Source organism: Diprion similis, chromosome 14, assembly GCF_021155765.1.
Source record: "Diprion similis isolate iyDipSimi1 chromosome 14, iyDipSimi1.1, whole genome shotgun sequence".
NCBI classification, from domain to species: Eukaryota; Metazoa; Arthropoda; class Insecta; order Hymenoptera; family Diprionidae; genus Diprion; species Diprion similis.
Window position 1 is genome coordinate 8,931,145 of NC_060118.1, and position 20,906 is coordinate 8,952,050.

Sequence of the window (20,906 nt, forward strand, 5' to 3'; positions counted from 1 at the left end):
AAGTGTAACCAACGAAATGGTCGAACTTCGGTGTCTCGTTTGCTCGATCCTTCCTGATCCTGACTCACATCGATCGATTTCTTTTCACCGAGTATGCATCAGAAAACGGACTTTGAGTCCTACGTTTGATTACCCTCCAGGTAGGTACATACATGTAAGTGTGCTCACACCTTTCGGCTGCTCGCTCGGAGGGTCCATGTGACACGTGTCCCCCCTTTGCTCCTCTCTTCGAGCAGGGTCGTCGAGTTCGTCCTGCAGGCAGCGAATATACCAGATTTTAAAACGTGTTTTACCTCTTTTCGAAAGGAGAGAAAGAAGAAGAAGAAGAAGAAGAAGAACAAGAACAGGAGGGTGAAGGAGGAAAGGAAGTAGAAGAAGAAGCAGAAGCTTGTACAGGCCTCGAGCAAAGTCCGAACTTTGGGCCTACAAGGCAGTCGTTACCAAACGGGGGTTCTATGACCCATTTATGCCCCCCCCCTCTCTTTCTCTCTCTTTCTCTTCCTCGGTTTTACTCGTATGTACCCACCTACGTGTATATACCGTACATTCTTTCTCTCCTCGCGTTATCGAGTAACGAACGACGAGGAACTGCTGCTGCTGTGCAGCACTCAAGACCTCGAGAAACCTGGTGTAACAACCCCGTCCTTGTCCCAACGGTCAAGTGGAATGTCAATCCCGCGATTAGAATATATGCAGGAAACTAGAGACGCGTAGCTCGGCCTGCTTGTTCGCCTTTTCGTTTAGTTATATTATATGAAAAATGTATCAACTCGGAAGGAATTTACTATATATATATATATATACATATGTGTATGCGTGGCTAAACAAACAAGTCCATGTGTATGTTGCTTATTCGCCCTCGATCTGCACGCAGTTTCCACCGCGTATAAGCTACTTATCGCGGATTATTATTGATACGATGTATGTATGTACATAAAATTCAGATGTGATCTTGGACTGAAAATCTCTTCGTTATTAAAACCTTACCGTTACGTGATGGAAATAATGATAGAATTTCACGGTTTGTAGAAATGCAATCGCGATACAAGACTACGATAATTTAATCGCATCCGAAACATCTACTATATATACATATATATATATATATATATATATATATGTGCTAGATGGTATATACAGAGAAAGATTTTCTGAAATATGTAATTCACCGACGGGTCATCAGAAGTCATCGTATAATCCAGTGATAACCCGTTCATACATATGAATTTCAATAGTTCCGCGAAACTTGAACCAAATTTCGCTGAATCAGTGTCTACAACAGTATAAACTTGCTGAGAAATTGAAAGTTTTAAACACGAGTAACGAAACGTACCTACGTGTTTGAATTTCGACAATTTGGCGATTTTCATTCCTGTTTGCACGTATGTATTGCACGCTTTTCGCGATCACAGATCAAAGAGCTTGTGAGGAATTCCGTATCTACTGACGATGAGTACACGATCAAATGATCGCGGTAGATCTATCGCAAAGGTGAATCACAGCGTTGAATATTTCGAGCTCAATATCAGCTCGACGTTCGCATACCTATATTAAGACTTATTCCAGACTTTTCTGCGGGAATGAAAACAGTTTCTCAATACCAATTACATACAAGGCGAAATATATAACTTCCAACGTAACGTAACGTGATCCGCGTGCAAAATCAGAGCACAGTTTATAATTTATTCAACGAATAACGCGCGTATTCGCAAAATGAAACCTTTGCGAATACGTAGTAAACGTTGTAAGGATAATTTTCTTTCTCGGTAAATCATACGAATATATAATGCAAATGGGATTTAAAATGATGATAAAACGAAGACCGAACCCACGGCTATGCGACCTTTGAATCTCATACACTGTATGTACAGGGCAACTCGAGAGCGGTGATCCTGACCGTTGAATTCGTATTTTGACAGTTAGATTCGCGGTAAGTATCACCGCAGCTCCGATTGGCCGAGGTTAAACCCGTCACGTCACCGGCGGCCAATCGGAAGCCCGAACCGCGTCCCACGTGACCCGGGAGTGCGATGCAGCTACGCGATTGGCTCTCGAGTTGCAGCTGGAGCGGCGAAGTGGAGGAAACGGAGCCGTGGAAGCCCGATGCTGTCACCTTTGACGGCGCACAGTAGAGTTGCGACCGTTGAAGCGGCAGCTTTGTTAAACCCGTTTCAAGTTTTTCAGTGTCTAATCGCGCAGTCCCTTAGTGTCATTCGTTCCGCTTGATCCTACGGACAAAGTAAAAAATACAAATAGAAAACAACAAACAAACATGGCTAACAACAGAGCAACCAAGTCCGGATTCGCCGCCGAAGCACAGCGCAAGGTGAACACAATTCTACGTTATCTTAATTTACACCCGGTCCATAATCTCGATTTCAAATCTCTTCTGCACGCCGCGACGGTGTCATAAAAATATTCGCGAATCCCTCGGCGTCCCGTCCATATTGCATTTAATTCGGACTTTTGATCCAGCATGCTCAGCGCCGGATGCTGGATACTCTACACCCCTGACATTCGAGTGGATGTAGGTCAACCGAGAAATCGTTATTTCCCAGATGCCCCGAGGCTGCTCCGGACTCTCCGTCGCCTCCTGGACCAATTTCCCACCTTTTACCCCCGCCTGCAATATCAAACGCTTCGAACCTTTTGTTCCGTCGAATTTTCCAATCATTCCAGGCCAGCTTTCATCAGTAGATCGGTCCTTTTCTCGCGGATAATCGCGGCTTTGAGCAGCCCCTTAAACTCGAAGAACGAGTGGAAAACATCCGTCAGAATAATATTTCACGCAAGAACTTCGGGTTTTATTTCATTTCGATGACGGGTGATTTTTTAAACTAGAAAAATTAATTCCTGTGATACAAATTCACGTTTTTTAATGTATTCGATAGGTAAAAATTTTACAACATGTATTAAATAGATTTGATTTCATGTACCAAGTAGTTTCTCGTTTCGATGAATTTATATCGGATTCTTGAACAAAACTAGCATTTAGTTGCTTCGTAAAGCGATTTTTGATTTTCGCTAGATCAGTCTTTTCGCAAAACTGCTAATTGGCTTGAGAAAAGGGGCAAATCCAGAAGGTATAATTCACCAGCCACGCTTTTTAAAATTCTTTAATTAACGAGTAAAACGAAATTGGATTGCGAGTGAGCTGGTGAGTTTCGCGATGACCCAGTTTTGCGATTAACGTGTAAAAGGGATTATTCCACTTCCATTGTACGTAACCTAAGTACGAAACCCGGTGACCATGAAACACTTTTTCAGCCGTCTGGAGTACAGAATGCTGCTCATTGTGCGACTGCCAAAGCTCGCCTAATTCTTTTCTCCATCATCAGGAAAATCAGCTTGCAGAGTCAAAATGAAATGCAATTTCCGATTTTTAACACCTGCAAAAGAATATTATTATTATTTTTTTTTTTTATTCTCGAAGAATAATACAAGAATTATCTGGCTGTATTATGTCACGATAATTGCATGTAATTTAGGTTTCCAATATTAAGTCAGAGGATTAACAGTCTTTTCTATTGTATATATATATAATACAGTAGCGACGGCCAATTGGAGCCGGAGAATTTAATCGCGGGAATAAAATCGTTATCAGCATGAGGAATCGAGATCGAGACAGCGGCTTATCGTTTCTGGAAAAATTCCCAGCAAAATCCTGGTTATATATATATATATATAATTGTGTCATCGCTATATCGAGGAGTGATTGAAATATTCTTAAAGAAACCGCCTTCGGCGATACATGAATAATTTTTAAAGCATAAAACGAGAGGAATTATGATTATCGCAGAACGTGCGCGATGTAAGGTGGAAACGAGATTACTTTCCACGGTTTTATCCACATCCTGAATACCACGATGATGATGAATTCTCGTATAGATATTCACTTATTCATTCCGTGAAAAATATTGGTTGATTTTATCTCAAAATAAAAACCGCAATCGAAATGTAATTAGCGTCGATTTATCGTATGAATTAGGATAATTTATTATCGTTGCTGGAACAATTTCACTGGTTGTTAATATAAAAAAAAAAAACAATGAAACTTGAATAATTTCTATAATTAGAAAATGACACAAACGCGCAGCGAGTCGCGAGTGCAAATAATCGCATAGAGCGTGAAATCGGTAAATCTAATCGCATGTCAGTCGCTCAATATTTCTTGTATTTGGAGTGTTACATGTATGGGTCGAGGCTAGTCGAGTCAAAGATACACAATCTGGGAATATAAAGATAGGTAAAATCGCGAAACACTGTTACAGTGCAATTGCCACCTTCGTCGCTGATACATCGCGGATATTGCAGAAGTATTTTTCAGTATATTCAACAAGTTTCGACATAGACATGGCGTCGAGAAAAGTAAGTCGGTTTCCGTTTGCGGTTTTAATTACGTCAGAGTTGTTTTGAAGAATTCTTTAACGACTTAAATTCTCCCGCGACCAAAAGTTGACGCAAATTTGAAAAAATATATATATATTAGGGTGGCGCAAAAAAACGGACTGTTTTTTTTTTTTTGAGTCTCGTGTGACAAAATGTTAGTTTTTGACGTTTTAAGAGCCCACTCCAAAGGACAGCTCAAAAAAAAATTTTAAGAGATCGCTCCAAATTTTTAAAAATGTCAAAAATCGTCAAAAAATTAAATTGAAAAAATTGTATTTTCAGTATTTTGTTTGATTTTTAATTCATGTCGTGGTGTATTGTTATCGATTCTTTCTTACTAAATTAAAGAAAAATAATTAATGAAATTTTAATGTGAATATTAAAAGGTCGCCCGAAAAGATCTAAAGAAATATACCAAAAAATTGAAAAAAAATTATGAGCGACCTTTCAAAATTCAAATTTTGAACTGAAAGTTTCGGGAACTTTTTTTTTTTTTGTCTGTAAAATTATACCATAACGAGGAAAAAATTAAAAAAAAAAAACGATTTTTGACCATTTCTGACGTTTCAAAAAATGTGGAGCGACGTCTTAAAATTTTTTTTTTGAAGTGTCCTTTGGAGTGGGCTCTTAAAAAATCAAAAACTAACATTTTGTCACACGAGACTCAAAAAAATGTATATATATGTATATACGAGGCGATTCTGTCCAGAAGAGTAAAATTTGCGTCAACTTTTGTTCGCGGGAGAATTTGAATCGCGTTAAAGGATTTTTCAAATCATTTTTCACGGTTACGGAAACTTGTAAATTGTGGTAAAATCGTTTCGACGTGATTTCGACGTTTTATTTATTTTTTTTTTTTGTGTCTTATTTTGAAAATTCGCTCAAATTAGTTCACCTCAGTTATTATTTCATTGTATTTCTTTTCCACTCAAGCAATTCTTTTCATCCTTCTGTTTATGCATCAGGATAATTTATTTACCGTCACACTTGCAGAGTTTAATTACCTGCTCGCACTGTGTAGAAGATAAAGGCACTTAAGCGTGCAAAGAGATTGCAGGGTGAATATATTTATATATATATATATATATATATGTACATACTTAATAACTATAATAATATAAGACGAGATAAAAATAATTTTGCGAAAAAGTATGACGGCCGGTTAAAAAGGCTTTCGTTATACATTTAATCAACGTCCAAAGTGAAACGGTAATTAGCAATTAGTCAGGTGTCCACAAAGCGGGTGTACTATATACACATTATACGCATTAAGGTGTGTTCACTCGGAGCATATATATATATATATATATATATAGTCCACGTCGATTCAGCTAGCCTCCAAACGAAAAACATTTTTGATTTGCTTCGTATTTTTTTCTGTTGCTGTCCTTGCTCTGAAATTTTCTTCTGAATTTTTTCAGATTTTTCGGAACAACCGTTTCTGAGTAAGGATTTTTTAAATCCGAAAAAAAAAACACGAAAAAACCGACCATTTTTTTATAATCTGAAAAAAAAAAAAAAATACAAAAAAATTGTTTCAGAACAAGGACAACAACGGTAAAAAAAAAAAAAAAAACACGAAGCAAATCAAAAATCGTTTGGTCTGGAAAGTATATAGAAAGTTAATTCTAAGCTTCGAGTGCGTTGACGCCTCGTTATTTCACCTTCCAGGTAAAATTATAAAACGATGATCAACGTTCGCGTACCTGGAATATATATATCTGCTGCTTAATATCCACCGCGTGAAAAATATTGTTCCTTGAACCGATTATCATCGATTAGTCCATAACGGCTTTCAGCAGAATAGATCGATATTTTCGGTTTGAAAATGAGAGAGAGGGAGAGAGAGAGAAGGATAGACGATAGAGTAAAGCTTGCCATATAAGGGAGGTTCTGGCCCTATGAGTCACCCGGATATCTTTATATTACTATTTCATATTCAACGCGACAATTTACTTAATAATCATCATCATCATGAGGTGCTTATGAGCGTACAGCTGTACAAACTTTTACATACATGTATACACTCCGTATAACTTATATATACCTACAGTCATTGCCACTAATCAAGAATCCGAATTCGGTTGTAGAGAGAAGTAACCGCGAAATCAATCAGTGTCTTAAACATACTTTTTTTTTTACTGTCTGTGACTGGTTCTTCGGATTTTCTTCTTTTTTGGTTCTAAATTTTTTTTTTATTTATTTATTTTTTTTTTATTTCCGTTGAGCAGAAAGATTAAAAAAGAAAAAAAAAACAACCACCACCACCACTACTACCACCACCGCTGAGTTTTAAAGTCATTCATCTGACTCACGCGGCAAGTTTATAATTAGCTAAGTACCTACTTCGTCAACGCGTATTGAGTAATACAATTATCTATGTTGAATTGCAGTTCGCCGGTCAATTGTTGTGCATAAATTGATTATTTATTGAAACGTAAGATATTAAGTTTGCTAAACAGCTATAATAATAATAATAAGCAAAGAATAGAATATTATTATCAGATTTAATTCGTTTTTCAAAAGAATTTCTAACGTAACACAAGTTTTCCGGATCTTGATTTCTTGCGATAATTATCTATCTTTGGTGTTGTTACAAAAAGGAATTATTATTTTTTTTTTTTCTTTCCTTCTTTCCTCTTTTCTTCGACACGGTTTATTACGCTCTTCGAATTCATTCGAATTCATAACCGATCGTCGTTGATTAACGCGAATTAAAGTCTATCATATTCAACACCGAAATGACTAATCGTCAGCTAATACATGTATACGTATACAGTAAATTCTATTCAATGTTCTATGTTTAGAAAAGAACGTTTCAATTTTTTTAAAACATCAAATCGTCGTCACATCGATCAAAAAAAAAAAAAAGAGGAAAAAGCGAAAAAAAAACCACAATTTTATTCTAACTATGCAGTATATTGCATAAACGAAGAAAGTCAATTACAATGAATAAAAAATATATTTCAACCCTGCATTCTCGTCGGTTCTGAGACTCTAGTACATAAACGAGGTACCTCGCACTGTATATATACTCGTACATACATACATACATATATCGATGAAAAACCGGTATAACAACAAGCCTCGAGGTTCTTATCTGAGCGCGGGTGGCCGAGGGGCAAAGTCTCTCTTCCCCGATGGAGATTCGAAACGATTCTTACAAGCGTATCCTTCGCACGTTTAAGTAGGAACAGCGTCTATGTGTGTCGAGATATGCCGAGCACACAAACACACGAGGATGATCCGCTTAGCCGATGTGTTTAAGGGGACACATCCCAGTATATAGATGGCTGGATAAGTAAACGAATTTCGAGAATTTTTATCTAAAAAATTGTTCATTCGATTACATCCGTTTTTTTTTTTTTTTTTGCTATTTTCAAGTTTATATATTATATTAAGGAAATGTTCAGTAATTTTATCAATGGACAATATATTGAGCGGTTCGTTTTTATTAACGAAACGGTGAAATTTTCGATTTTCTAACGTTCGTTTTCGGGACTAAATTGAACACCTTTTTTCGACTATAGAAAAAGAAAATAAATAATCTAATGGAAAAAAAAAACTATACGAAGCGAACGAGACAAAATGGACAAAAACATTTAATACAAATTTGATGAAAATTGGTCGTTTCGTTTTCGAGATATCCTAGCCACGAACTCGGAAACGTAGTTTCGAGATAATTGAATTTAAAATGTTCGACGAATTGGCCATAATTTCTACAATTCTTTGAATTTTATCATGCGATTTACACACACAATATTCTTCGCACTTTAAACTTTTTAAGAAACATTAATAGACATAAAATTGATTCTTTAAATATCTCATTCGAATGAAAATGTTTTAGTTTTTTTTTTTTTTATTTGTCTTGTTCTTCCGGGAAAGTGCTGGAAATAAAAAGTTAGGCGCAAAAAGTTTTTTTCCAGAAAAAAATAATCATCAGAGAATTCATCAAAAATAATCCCGGAGCGAGGATGAAATTTTAATTATATATATATATATAGAAGTGAAAATTCCGTTCCGGTGAAACTTTGAGAAAAAAAAAAAAAAAAAAACGTTTTATCAGGAATAGATCTGAAAATTTTCAATCTCGCGTTCGTTTGGCCTTTGTTACTTTTTATTTGTTTTATATTCACATATTCACATATGATATTTCATATTTTCATCGTTCACAGACAGTGGTTTTAACGACGACGTGATAATACATACAAGAAAACAAGACTGCACGATCAGACCCAGTTTGCCATACCTTATTTTACACGTCTTATTCGAAAATCGCATCCTAATAAGGATCTAGAATTTATTCCCAGACGAACGTGAGGATTAATTCCTGTTACGAAATAGAAACGATCGCGACGATTTCATGTCGATCTTGCATTATACAAACAGGTGAATTATTATCAACCGAATTAGGATCTCCATCTCGAGTTCAATCAATCAAGTTATCCATACAAACATCACAGTAATATATACATACATATATATATAACACAACTAAATCGGTTCCATATATCGAATCACGAGCATCGAGAACACATTAAGACCGATGACGCCAGCCAATGGCCGAGTTTTTTTTTTCAATATATGGTCATATGTATAAGACAAACGATGTGTTCAACATGTGGGTCAACGATTTTCTCGGGATCTATTACTATACACGTATCTCGAACTGTATAGAATAATAGGTACCCACATACATATATATATACATGATAATACGCAGTCTGATCAATTCGCTTTATCGCCGGTGTAAATTAATGCCCGAAGCACGTATACGTGAATACAACTTACAATCATGTAGGTGAAAAGACTCACGTTTCAGAGGTATTGTAGTATGTATGTACATATATAACTATACATATACCTATACTGGGAGATCTCGTCGTCGACGGTCCGTTTAGCTCCTTTTACGGACTTCTCGATCCAAGACCGCAAACCCGACTGCCTCGACCCAGCATCAACATCATCCGATCTTAGAGTCTCTCAACTCGAGCCAATTACCCACAATTTTTTTTCTCTCAAATACACGTAGCGCCGATATTATACAATTTTTATAATGAATGTATGAATGAACTATAGTTTAACAGAAGAATTAAAAAATTACTAATTGTTTTGGAAAGAAACAATAAACTAACAATGAATTTATTCAATTCATCGTATCAATAATCGTTTCCTTTCGCGTCCAGCTTGAATTTTTCTTCATATCACTTATCGGACGATGTTTAAAGATTTTTTTATTATTTATTCTCGTAATGCATTGTGCATATAATATAATTATCACGTCTGGTGACCCAAATTTTCACGCGAACTGTAATTACCTGCAATCGAATTATTCCACGAACATATCTCGATTTTAAATGGAGAAAAATAATAAAATCAGAATAAAATGTTTGATTTTCATGTATAAAAATAAAAAATAAAAAATTATGTTAAATTATTATCTAGCTTTCTCGAAAAAAAATTAACCATAAATTCAACTTCAATTCATATTCAATAAAAAGTTTAGGCTGATTAATTTCATCCCTTGTTATTTAAAAAATTTCAGCGTTCCCACTTTGCCCCCAAATTTTTTGAGACATCAAAAATTTCAAGGTGCCCACTTTACCCCACCCTCCCCAACACATAATGCAGGGTTCGACTGTATAATATGAACACCGTGTCGTCGTGTACTCTGCATGTATGTACATATGGCACGTTTATATCAATAAATTTGAACCGATAAAGCTGAGTCGAAATTCCACAAGGTACACACTATACATACCTATAAGCTATAACACGTTATACGTATGTATGTACATACATTGAATGACACGATAAATTCACTTCTTCAACACTTATAATACGCAGATGATAAGAAAAACTTGGGATGATATCAATATCGCGTCTCAAAAGATGAAGAAAAGAAAGAAATGAAAAAAGAAAAAAAAAAAGACAAATTAAAGCAGAGAAAATTATACTGAAATTTCAATATTCCCGAAATCGGACATCGTATAGCGTATATTCTACGGTTTATTAGCGTGAAATGACGTCAAGAAAAATTCACTCAATTTTTTTTTGTAGTTTTTTTTCTTCTTTCTTATTTACCGCTTTTCACACAGCTACTACACATGTTTACTTTAAATACATATATATGTATATACATATATTCGAACGCGTACGTGAATGTGTGTCGAGTTTATCGTGTTCGGATGCATCAGTCAACGGCACGCAGTTGAGTACATAAAAAGTATATCTCATGATGCGTGGAACGTCGAACGAAGGGGATAAAAATTTCATTTTCCAAGTTAACGCCGGTTTTTTTTTTTTTTTTTTTTTTTTTTTTTTTTTTTTTTTTTTATATTAGTATAGCTGCGGCAGCTTATTATTATGAAAATCCGATGATGCATTTACAGCTGAGTATAATGATGTACATGTGTTTATCACGGGCTACGTGGAATTTCGAAAAAAAAATTTTTTACCATCATACCGTGAGGTATGTAAGTCGTTAGAAATTTGACCTAATATGATTACGAAATGCTCGGATTATTTACTCCATCATTTTTTATCATACTTTTTTATTATTGTTATTTGATGCAGTTTGCGATACGTTTTATGTATACATATATGTATTTATAATATACTCGGGAATCCATAGAAATGAAGAATCGAAGCGACACTGATAGTGTTTCAAATGCTTGACGAAGTAATAACACCGCGACGTTATACGTTTATACTAAATTTTTTTTATTAATTATAATAAATTATAATAAATTATTCATCAATTTCAATCGAAATCATAAGTATATGTGATGAGATTAATTGTATACTGTTTTCGTGATATAATTGTAGCTGCCAGAAAGTTTATTTTATTTAAACACTTGCTTGGCGTAATATTTGTAGAAATTTATGAGCAAAAGAGCGTCGAAGGAAATGAAAAATTAAATTTTTTAAACTATGAGGAAATACGATTTGACTTTTATTGGATAAAGATTTTTTTCCAATCGTTATTAGCACTGAATTTTCACATATTTTATATATACGTATAAATACTTGATATACAGAGTGATTTTCTTTGGGCAAGTTTAAAGTTATCCAAACGTGACGTTTTGTTTATATTACATATGTATCTCGCAACTTCGCCGAAAGTATCCAACCGAGTAGGTATTTAATATCTTCCTTTATACAAATCCGGCGACTTTGACTATGAATTTTTAAATATTATGATATTATACAGTATTTGAAAAAACAAAATTATCAAATTCGTTCAAATTTTCGCGTTATTTATCGCTCGATAGGGTATGGAAAAAAAGTGTTTTAAATATAACGCCTTCAGTCACGATACGATAATAATTAATTTATATTATATAGATAAATAATAATTTTACTTCATATCGCGCGGTAATTATTATAGAATATATTTCAGTCATCCGTATCATTCGGAATTTTTTATTCCAACACACGTGTCTTTCGTTAAATATGTACGTAATGCTGACGATAATAGTAAACAATAATAACAACAATAACGTATGCATGCGAAATCTCGAAAAGCTGAGAAGAGCGAATTGCGTCAGGGATAAAAACGTCGGTCTGACTTGTGCGGATCCTGATAACGCGAATATCTGACCGCATATTATGATAAAAACATGCATCGCACTACTCGCGTAATAAAAGTTTCAACGATCAGGCAAGAAGAAAAAATAAATAATCAAGAGAAAAAGTGTTTTTTCAACACATATACAGCTATTTTAGATTTTTTTTTTTTTTTTTTTTTTGCAATACTTTTCTAGCATTAGGTATCATCATTCGCGCGCGAATTAATTAATTATAACCTTTGACAATCAGGTTAGTCGATTCTATACGTATAATCATATGAATGCATATTTATAGCAGCTGTTTAAAGATGATCGAATGGTTTTGCCGCTCTGCCTGTAAAATATATGGTCAAAGGCGGTGTCAAAATGTCGGAGAGAATTTTGCAGCTCGGTAAGCCGCAATTTCATGCTTCAATCGCCGAAAAGGAATTTTACTTTTCGTGTAGATTTAGACGTGAATTGGTTTTTGAAGAAATTAGGCGCAACGCTCTTGAAGTCTCAATTTTCAAACGCGCATCGCGTTTACAGTCTGTGACTAAAAATTTCGTAAGAAATTTTCTCATTATTCTTCTTTTTTTTTTTTGAAATGTGTATATTTTGCATAAAAATTATAATGTCAAGTTTGCTAGACACATTCGTAAATTCGATATTTGCGCGAATGTCGAGATTTATTTATAATTATTGTTTATCTACGTTTCGAATTTTTACCTACGAATTAATAACCGATTTCGAACGGAATTCAAAATTTTTGAAATTTAATCAACTTGATGATTTAAACTCAGCTCAAAATTTCTTCCCGTCATTGTAATTTGAAAAATAATATTCATTGTAATACAGCGTGCTTCGTTCTCAAGGATTCGTGTAAAATGTTATTCGTCATCGATTTTGCCACGTGATGTCACCGTCTGGGAATATGAGTCATGCTCGATGGAATGCAGCCGTTGGCATAATATATATCTTTTGTCATCGTTCACGGGGCAACGAATTCGTTCGGCAACGATCTATCGTTGTTAAATTATACCTACGAAATAACGTTCGAATGTGTTTTTGCACGACCGCAATAAAATTTTTCCCTAGATGCAGAAAAAACAGAACAAAAAACGAATTTTCGTTTTTACCGACGAATAATTCTCGCCGCCGATCCGGTAATCCGATAAAAATTTAAATGGTAAAATAAAAAATATCAAGACAATCTATGATAGCCGATCAACGAGTACAGCGTGATCGATATCGATCGATATCGAATAACAAAACTACAACGGTTGTATAATAAGATAAAGTTTCTGATCGGTTAGATTTTCGAATCCGTACGGCTAACTTGTTTGAGGTCAAAAATAAAATGCGAGTTTCGATTCTATACGAATTATGTGAGAATACGTACCATTTTCTCACGCGTAAGCCGCGTAAGCTGCATCGCCAGTCATAGTCACGTAATTCGTATAGAATTGAAACTCGCGTTTAAATTTTGTTTCGGACAATTTTATACTTTTTAGAAAACAATTGTTACAATTTTATATTCTTAAGAAAAAACAATTTATATCAATTAACGAATTAATTTCTTTGCTCGATTTTGAATATAAATCAGAAAAAAAAAAAAATTAATAATCGCGTCAATATGTACGTGTATTTTTGAAAAATTTGAAAATTTTCGCGATGTAATATCGTTTTTTATATTACATGTTAGTAACTATATATATATATATATATATATATATATATATATATATATATATATATATATTGAAACGATTTTTGATAACGATTTTCTCTCTCCGTGTTTTCAGATAAACAGCAAATACAGCGAGGAATTGGCCCAGGAGAGTTTAGAATGGATAAAAACAATAACCGGCGAGGACATAAACACGAGTGGAGACATGGACAATTTTTACGAGACCCTTAAGGACGGAACTCTGCTCTGCAGGTGAGAGCCTTAAACTCGTCCTTCAAAACTCATTTCAAAGATTCGATAAATCTTTTCGATCGGGTTGAAATAATTTGAAAAAAAAAAAAAACAAAAAAAAAAACGTTATTTCGCAGATTGGTGAACAGCATCAAGGAGGGATCAGTAAAGAAGATAAACAACACCGGGTTGGCGTTCAAGTGCATGGAGAACATAAACGCGTTTTTAGAAAATGCAAGAGCTCTAGGAGTACCAGCCCAGGAAACATTCCAAACCGTCGATCTATGGGAAAGACAAAATCTAAACTCTGTCGTAATCTGTCTACAATCGCTGGGCCGCAAGGTGAGTGATAATTTTTTTTTTTTTGAAAATAATGCGAATAATTTGTTTTTCGATATAAAGATTTTTAGAATCGGCCTTATTTACCCGTAATTAAAAAAAATTTTTTTTTTTTATTCATTTTCACTCTAGGCTGGAAATTACGGCAAACCGAGCATCGGGCCGAAAGAGGCTGACAAGAACGTGCGAAACTTTAGCGACGAACAGCTCAAGGCTGGAGCAGGTGTGATAAGTCTTCAGTACGGTAGCAACAAGGGAGCAACCCAGAGTGGCATCAACTTTGGAAACACAAGACACATGTAAATCACCCTCCCACCCTCCTCCTCAGCCACATTTTCCATAATTCAGACTTCCAACCCCGCCTTAGACAACTCACACACACACACACACACACACACACGTAAATTAATTAATTTTACATTCAAAGGACACGAAATGCTTCGTACAACCTATAAACATTTTTTTTCGTTCTCTTTCTTTGCCCTTTTTCTTTGAAAAAAAAAAAGAAAAAAAACAACATAAAATCGATAATTTTTCTTTTCCATTTTGATACGACAACGATTATAATAATGAAAATAATAATAAAAAAAAATTAATCGAACAACGAAGCTGTGACGTTTGAAATCGGGATTCGAGTTTATTTAAGCTAAATTGACAAATATGTTGCACTGTTTCACGAAATCTTTCATTTATCTTTATCTTTCTTTCGAGTTAGTCTTCCTCGCTGTTTACTAATGATGACGAGATTTTTTTTATGTTTAATTGTGTTTTTTTTTTCTTCATTTGTTTTTTCTGTTCGTTTTTATTCATCTCCGACGGGACAGCGACGGAAATATGTTTGCGACACGGTTCACGACGTAATAGCGTGTAACAACAATTAACGATGACGGAAGTGACGATTGTGTTCGAAATAAGTATGTTTCCAGAACTTGAAACTCTGTATAAAATTTGCATGGCTAGTCGCTTTACACGTTCTCGTTGGATTTTCTAACGCGAGGAGATATTTATGATACATAAAGATAATAATATTATTATTATTATTATTAATATTAATGATGATTATTATATTATATGATAATTATACTATACACTATACATATATAGAAAGATTATTTACCAAGTATTTTGTACAAACTCTTTTTTGGTGGTTATATATATACTATTGTCAGATGTAACTTTTAATAATGTATTAAGAAAGATTATAGATTAATAAATCAAAGTATAGATTGAAAATGAAACGAAAATGAGGGATTTCATTCACTCCATAATCGCAGAGACATTCCGATATAAAAAATCAATGCGAGCTGTTGACGAACCAACTAATTGTAAGACAATTAGGAACCCCGACTTCATGCGTAATAAATATATTCTACGGTCACGTACACAATCAGAATTACAATGTGTACAAGATTTATGTACAAAAAATGACGTTTCCTCTTTCAAAGAAGTAACATGTTAAAGTATTTTATTTCTGGAATGGATAATAATCCAGACCAGTGTTGTAATTGAACTTTTTCTTTGTCTTCTCGGCAATTTCCATCATTTTCTGTACCTCGCTCCTGAAAACGAAATCAACATTTTTATTCTCAATCAGAAGTCTGCATCGATGAAAGCTTCTCGCATTCTCTTTCACTTAGCTTCTCACCTGTAAGCAGGTGGCTTTATCTCATCAGCCAGAGTGCAGGCTCCGGGTGGCTCGTAATCTTGTTTGTAAATTCGTCTCCTGACGATATCTACGTCTCTGCTAAATGCCTCGTCTAGGTCAACAATCTTTGACGGTGGGGCATCAAAATAAATGACGAAATAGCTACAAGAATAAAGATTGTCAACATCGATACCAATCATGTGCTTATTCAAGGATGCTTATGGCATAGCCATAAAAAGTGTCAGAGCAAAGACGAAGAGACGTTTTTCCCTCGTTTGAAAACTTAAGCCTGCTTCCTGCTCTCGACACTTTCTTAGCTGCGTTAGATATTCTGCTCGTACTTTGCCTCCTTGTGTACCAAACTGTGGGCGCTTGTCTTGTACGGCATCTTCTTAAGCCCAAGACTGTCGATTTTTCGAATTATTCCGCCAGTGCTGAAGATTGTGTTCGCCGTCCGTTTCAGAGTCGACACGATTTCGGTCTGCAAGAAAAATAATAAATAATTCAAAGTTCTAATTTATATTGTGAATAATTTCACAACACAACCAACGCGGATACCTCAATATTCCAGTTTACGTAAAGGACGAATTCACAACATAAACGTTTATTCAAAGTTGTAGGTTATGTTGCGGTCGGCTAAGTTTTTAGGTTATGTTATGAAGAAATAATCAAATTAGACGCAACAGACCTTTGGCATGACGCGGAGAAGCATCGACACTTCGTACGTCGGCATTTCGGAGACTTTCCAGGTATAATTCTCGCGTGGAATCAGAAAATTACGACAAACGTTCCGAATGAAATTCTTGTGTATTCCGAAAGGCTGAAACGAATTCGGTATGGACGAATGACCATCGATCGGTCGGTGCTACCAATCACGCTCTTAAATTTCAAACGGTTTCTGTGTTGTAGCGACATCTAGTGATGCGACGGAGAAATATTAACAGAAAATATTAGGCGCGAAGTTTGAAATCCGAACGTGCGCTGGTTGATCCCGATATTTTTTTTTCTCGATCAATGTCTGACAAGCAGAATTAGAAATTTTCTGATAACCGATTTCTAGTTAGAAATAAAGCAAATATTTGATCATCGATATTATTTAATAGCAGGGTTTCAAGAATTTGCGAAATTTCAGTTTTTGAAAAAATTGTGAATGCGAAAATTTTCTAGAAACAAAGAAAAAATCACCGCAATAAACAATTATACAATTAGGAATTCAGACTTTAAGACACTTTGAGCTAATTGAGATCAATAATAGCCTGCGCGATAATATTTCGCTGATTAATAAGTCATACGACGTTTTGATCTGAGATATTTTTGGGGATAAAATTATTTTCACCGATCCCTCAATTTCTCCCATCAAGTTCGTTCGACGCCAATCGCGAGTAATCACCTAAAGTTTTATCCATCGTCATGAATTCTGAAATTTCATCATATCCAATCAGAATTCAGGAGTCTTTCGCATTAAGAATATTTCGAGGGTCTCTCGTGATAGACAGCTGGTCGTACACTTAACGTGAGGATAAAGTGAAATTCTGGTGTGTGAAAATATTTCCTTTCAACTTTTTGGCTACAGGCGTAATTTATACATCGAGGGTTAATTTTCCTCGACAAGCACGCAACCGTCATAATACAACGATTAAAATTTGCAAATCACTGTATAACGTCAGGGTATATACTGTACATAACATGTTGTGTCATCAAAATTTTACATGAGTAAATACATTAACATAATAAGGTAAATACTCTTGCATTTATGCAAATCAAGGCATTTTTCACCCAAATTTACTTGCATTTATAACTAGTGTTCATTAATGCGTTCCCAGTGGCTCACTATTTTGTTTTCTTTTTTTTATTTGTTCAATTATAGTTGAAATAAGCTTTCTTTCTGTGGAAATTTTATGCGTCTATGATCATTGGCACATAAAACTTGCTTAGAAAGGAAACTCGTTCCAGTTTAGATGCTAAAAAAAATAGTAAGCCAATGAAAACCGATTAAAGATGTGTTCCAAAACTCCCCAGGATAGAGGAAGAGCTACTCACGAACTTGGTAGCGCAAAAGAGATAAAAGATGGTTGACAGAACTGGAAGCTAATTTTGGAACGCATGATAATAAACATTACTGAACACATAAGAAAGTCCGCCTGCATTCAGGCAACTGAGAGTACATTTTGCCGATCGACATTTATCTTAAGTCAACGGGTAAGAAATTCTTACTAAGAATGTACTCCGAATTGCATAAATGCAGGCTATCGACGATACATAGAATTACCAAAGTAACGATTGCGTGAAATAACACGGTAAATAGCTACGTTTAAGTTCGACTAATTGGAAAACGTTTAATGCAGAGCACGCGCGTGTTAAAACGGTCAATTTGAGAGAGAGAAAGAAAAGTGGAAAAATGGAGAGGCGTAAGAGAAAAAAATGTAAAATTTCCATTTAAACATACAGCGTGGGTATCGTTCAACAGGTAATTTATGATCGGATCGATGGTTCGCGCACAGGTAAAGTGCGCCACTCTAAACCTACGTTGCACGCCTATCCGTCTTGTCAGTTACTCATGAATACTCGAGTCCTGTTCTGTCAGTACCCGCGATAGCATTATCCTTGTCAACGATCTCGATCTTCGGGCGTGAGTTTTAACCGGATGTTAGTGACGCTTTTAGTTTTTACATCCATTTTGCATAGTCATCGATACTAATCATACCGAATTCGTGGGTGCGAAAAATTGTACCGAAATTATAATGTGTAAATGAATTATAGGAAGTCAGTCCTCATAATTAGGATAATTAATATTCAAGTTAAAACGCTTGTTTCCTATAGACTATCATCAATCGTGAATTGAACAGAATTAATTTCAGCTTATTGGTACGGACAATACCAAACAGTATTATGAAAATAGTTCAGAAACGATGAATATATAACTGAAATTGCGAGAGGATCGAAAGAGTGACTTATAAGAATGCCAACCGGTTTTCCGTCCAGCAGTCACCTGGATGAATAAAGAAAATTGACGGTACCTGAGGGATCGACTTTAGCACCTCGAACAGAATGAATACTTGAAGCTTGACCCTCGGAAATCGCGCCCTCAGCCCCCGGAGGCAAAACGTTAAGGTGAACTGAGCGGTGCTTATACCGAAGGGTGGAGAGAGGCCCTCGGGTTATGGGGGATGAAAACAAGAGGAATATACAGGAAGAGCCGGCGAACGGTGGGGTTGGAAAAATAACGAACACGGAAACCCAGTGATTAAATAATTAATCGTTAATCGAGTCTTTCCCGGGGGAAAGGAAAAGCTGGAAAGATTTCGCAAGAGCCGATCTCGCTGGAAATATTCCACCTTAACAACCCGGAAAAAAACTCAGTCTGATCAGAGGCGAAAAATATAAGCGCAGGAATAATTGCGAGTGAATTTGGTCCTCGAAGCTATCTTTAAGCGTCTGGCCTGATCCTTCGACCCTCGAGCCTCGGGGTCAAGGGTCAAGTGCCGGTACTCGGTGCTGACAAGGTCTAAATAGACGCTCGTGTATACCTACAACTACGCATGTACAACCACCCCCTCCCCCCATTCCGTAGGGGTGGGTGGATGAGCGAGGAATGGCGGGTGCCGTTTTGCAACGACGGCGACGACGGGACGAGGATAATTGAAATGCCAAGGGAAATGGGAAGAAGCAGACACGTCACGTTGCTATCCTATATCCTGCATGGCTTGGTGCGCAAGATTCTATTCTGACGGATAGAAAAAGGAGAAGACTTTATGCTAAAAGCCACATTCTCGTTACACGTTGGTACCGCCTTCTGTCTTGGAGAGCTGGCTTTCACCTAGCTATAACATCCTCCTCTTCCACGCTGATTAGAAATAAGTTAATTAGCTTTTTCGACCGGCTTCTGCCGCGCTTACTCGTCTAGCAGGAATGCTTCTGTGAAACTATTTCCACGAGAATTATATATTCTCTGGAATTTCGTATTGTTTCCATTTCTTTTTTCAGTGGGAAGAAAAATTTGTGAACCGAAATAATTAAGGTAATTTAACAGCTCGTTTCAGATGTATCATTTTTCAGATTACACAGAAAAGTCATCGGTAATTGGTTGGCTAGATTCCAATTCAATTTCGGCTGATGCGGTAGAGGGGGGGGGGGGGGGGGGGTGAAATTCATACGCGATAATAGAAAAGTGTTCCGTCAGTGCTACATCAATCAGAATTTGGAAATAAAATTCCGGCCGATTTCTCACCCACCGATATATACCGATCGGTGTGATTTTGGTTCGGAAAAATCGCGACCTCTTTACTTTTCCGTATGAGAAACTTTATCGAAAAACGGATCGGATAAGGAACTTGTTTGAACGACGATTTAAACGAAAGAGAAAAGAATTGGCGAATCTTGAAATCTTCGTTTCGATTTACGATTCCGATTTGCGGATCGGCATGTATACGACACGTGTGCCCATGCATGCACGTTGTGGACATAAAACGACTGGGTACATGGACGATAATGTACATGAGCATATATTAGGCTATGTATGTACCTCGTATATTGGCTACCTTATGGACATTCGAGTTCGCAGGTGGATCCAGGCGGCGACTACGACGTCGGTTTCATTCTTTTTTCACGAGGAGTGTTGATAAAGAACGCGATACATGCACGTATATAGGTACGCACAAAAAGAGCAGCCGAGAGGGTGTGATCAATATTTTCTCTGTTGCGTCGACCTTAACTATCGACTCTGGAGGGTAGGAAGTGTAAGGAAAGATAATCGGGGTGTGATTTTAACGACAGGTTTTAAACTCGAAAGCTCCGAGAGAATTTTCTTTCCCTCTAGGCTAGGAGTCGATATTTTTTCTTAGTTTTCTTACGGGATAGTATAAAAATGTTAAAGTATATGAAACAGTGCGTGATGTCTTCTACTTAATTCTTTTTATTCTTTTTCGTATTCTTTCTGGAAAATCGTTAACATCTGAAACCAAACCTCATCTCAATGCCCGGCTGCAATGAAATGCTTTAGAAATTGAATTGGGTATAGCCAACCGAATCAAACACCCCGGAGAAACTTCTCGCCCGATTAGTC

At 36.0% G+C, this 20,906-nt stretch overlaps 2 protein-coding genes across 3 annotated transcripts; one reads left to right on the forward strand and one right to left on the reverse strand.

Annotated features, from left to right (window-relative positions):
* Positions 1–2,128: 2,128 nt before the first annotated feature.
* On the forward strand, positions 2,129–14,646 carry LOC124414798 (myophilin). Of its 2 annotated transcripts, none has more exons than XM_046895875.1 (4): positions 2,129–2,326; positions 13,745–13,881; positions 13,998–14,202; positions 14,332–14,645. In XM_046895875.1, exons 1-4 carry the CDS (start codon positions 2,273–2,275, stop codon positions 14,500–14,502), a joined length of 567 nt encoding a protein of 188 aa, XP_046751831.1. In that variant the 5' UTR covers positions 2,129–2,272; the 3' UTR covers positions 14,503–14,645. The 2 variants fall into 2 exon arrangements, with proteins under 2 accessions (XP_046751831.1, XP_046751832.1); XM_046895876.1 differs by lacking the exon at positions 2,129–2,326 and adding an exon at positions 4,273–4,368 and having other exon boundaries at positions 14,332–14,646.
* A 347-nt stretch (positions 14,647–14,993) lies between these two features.
* LOC124414845 (probable 28S ribosomal protein S6, mitochondrial) lies at positions 14,994–16,704 on the reverse strand. Its single transcript, XM_046895938.1, has 4 exons — positions 16,533–16,704; positions 16,186–16,325; positions 15,845–16,006; positions 14,994–15,758 (listed from the first exon to the last, which is right to left on the reverse strand). Exons 1-4 carry the CDS (start codon positions 16,575–16,577, stop codon positions 15,665–15,667), a joined length of 441 nt encoding a protein of 146 aa, XP_046751894.1. The 5' UTR covers positions 16,578–16,704; the 3' UTR covers positions 14,994–15,664.
* Between the last annotated feature and the right edge of the window lie 4,202 nt (positions 16,705–20,906).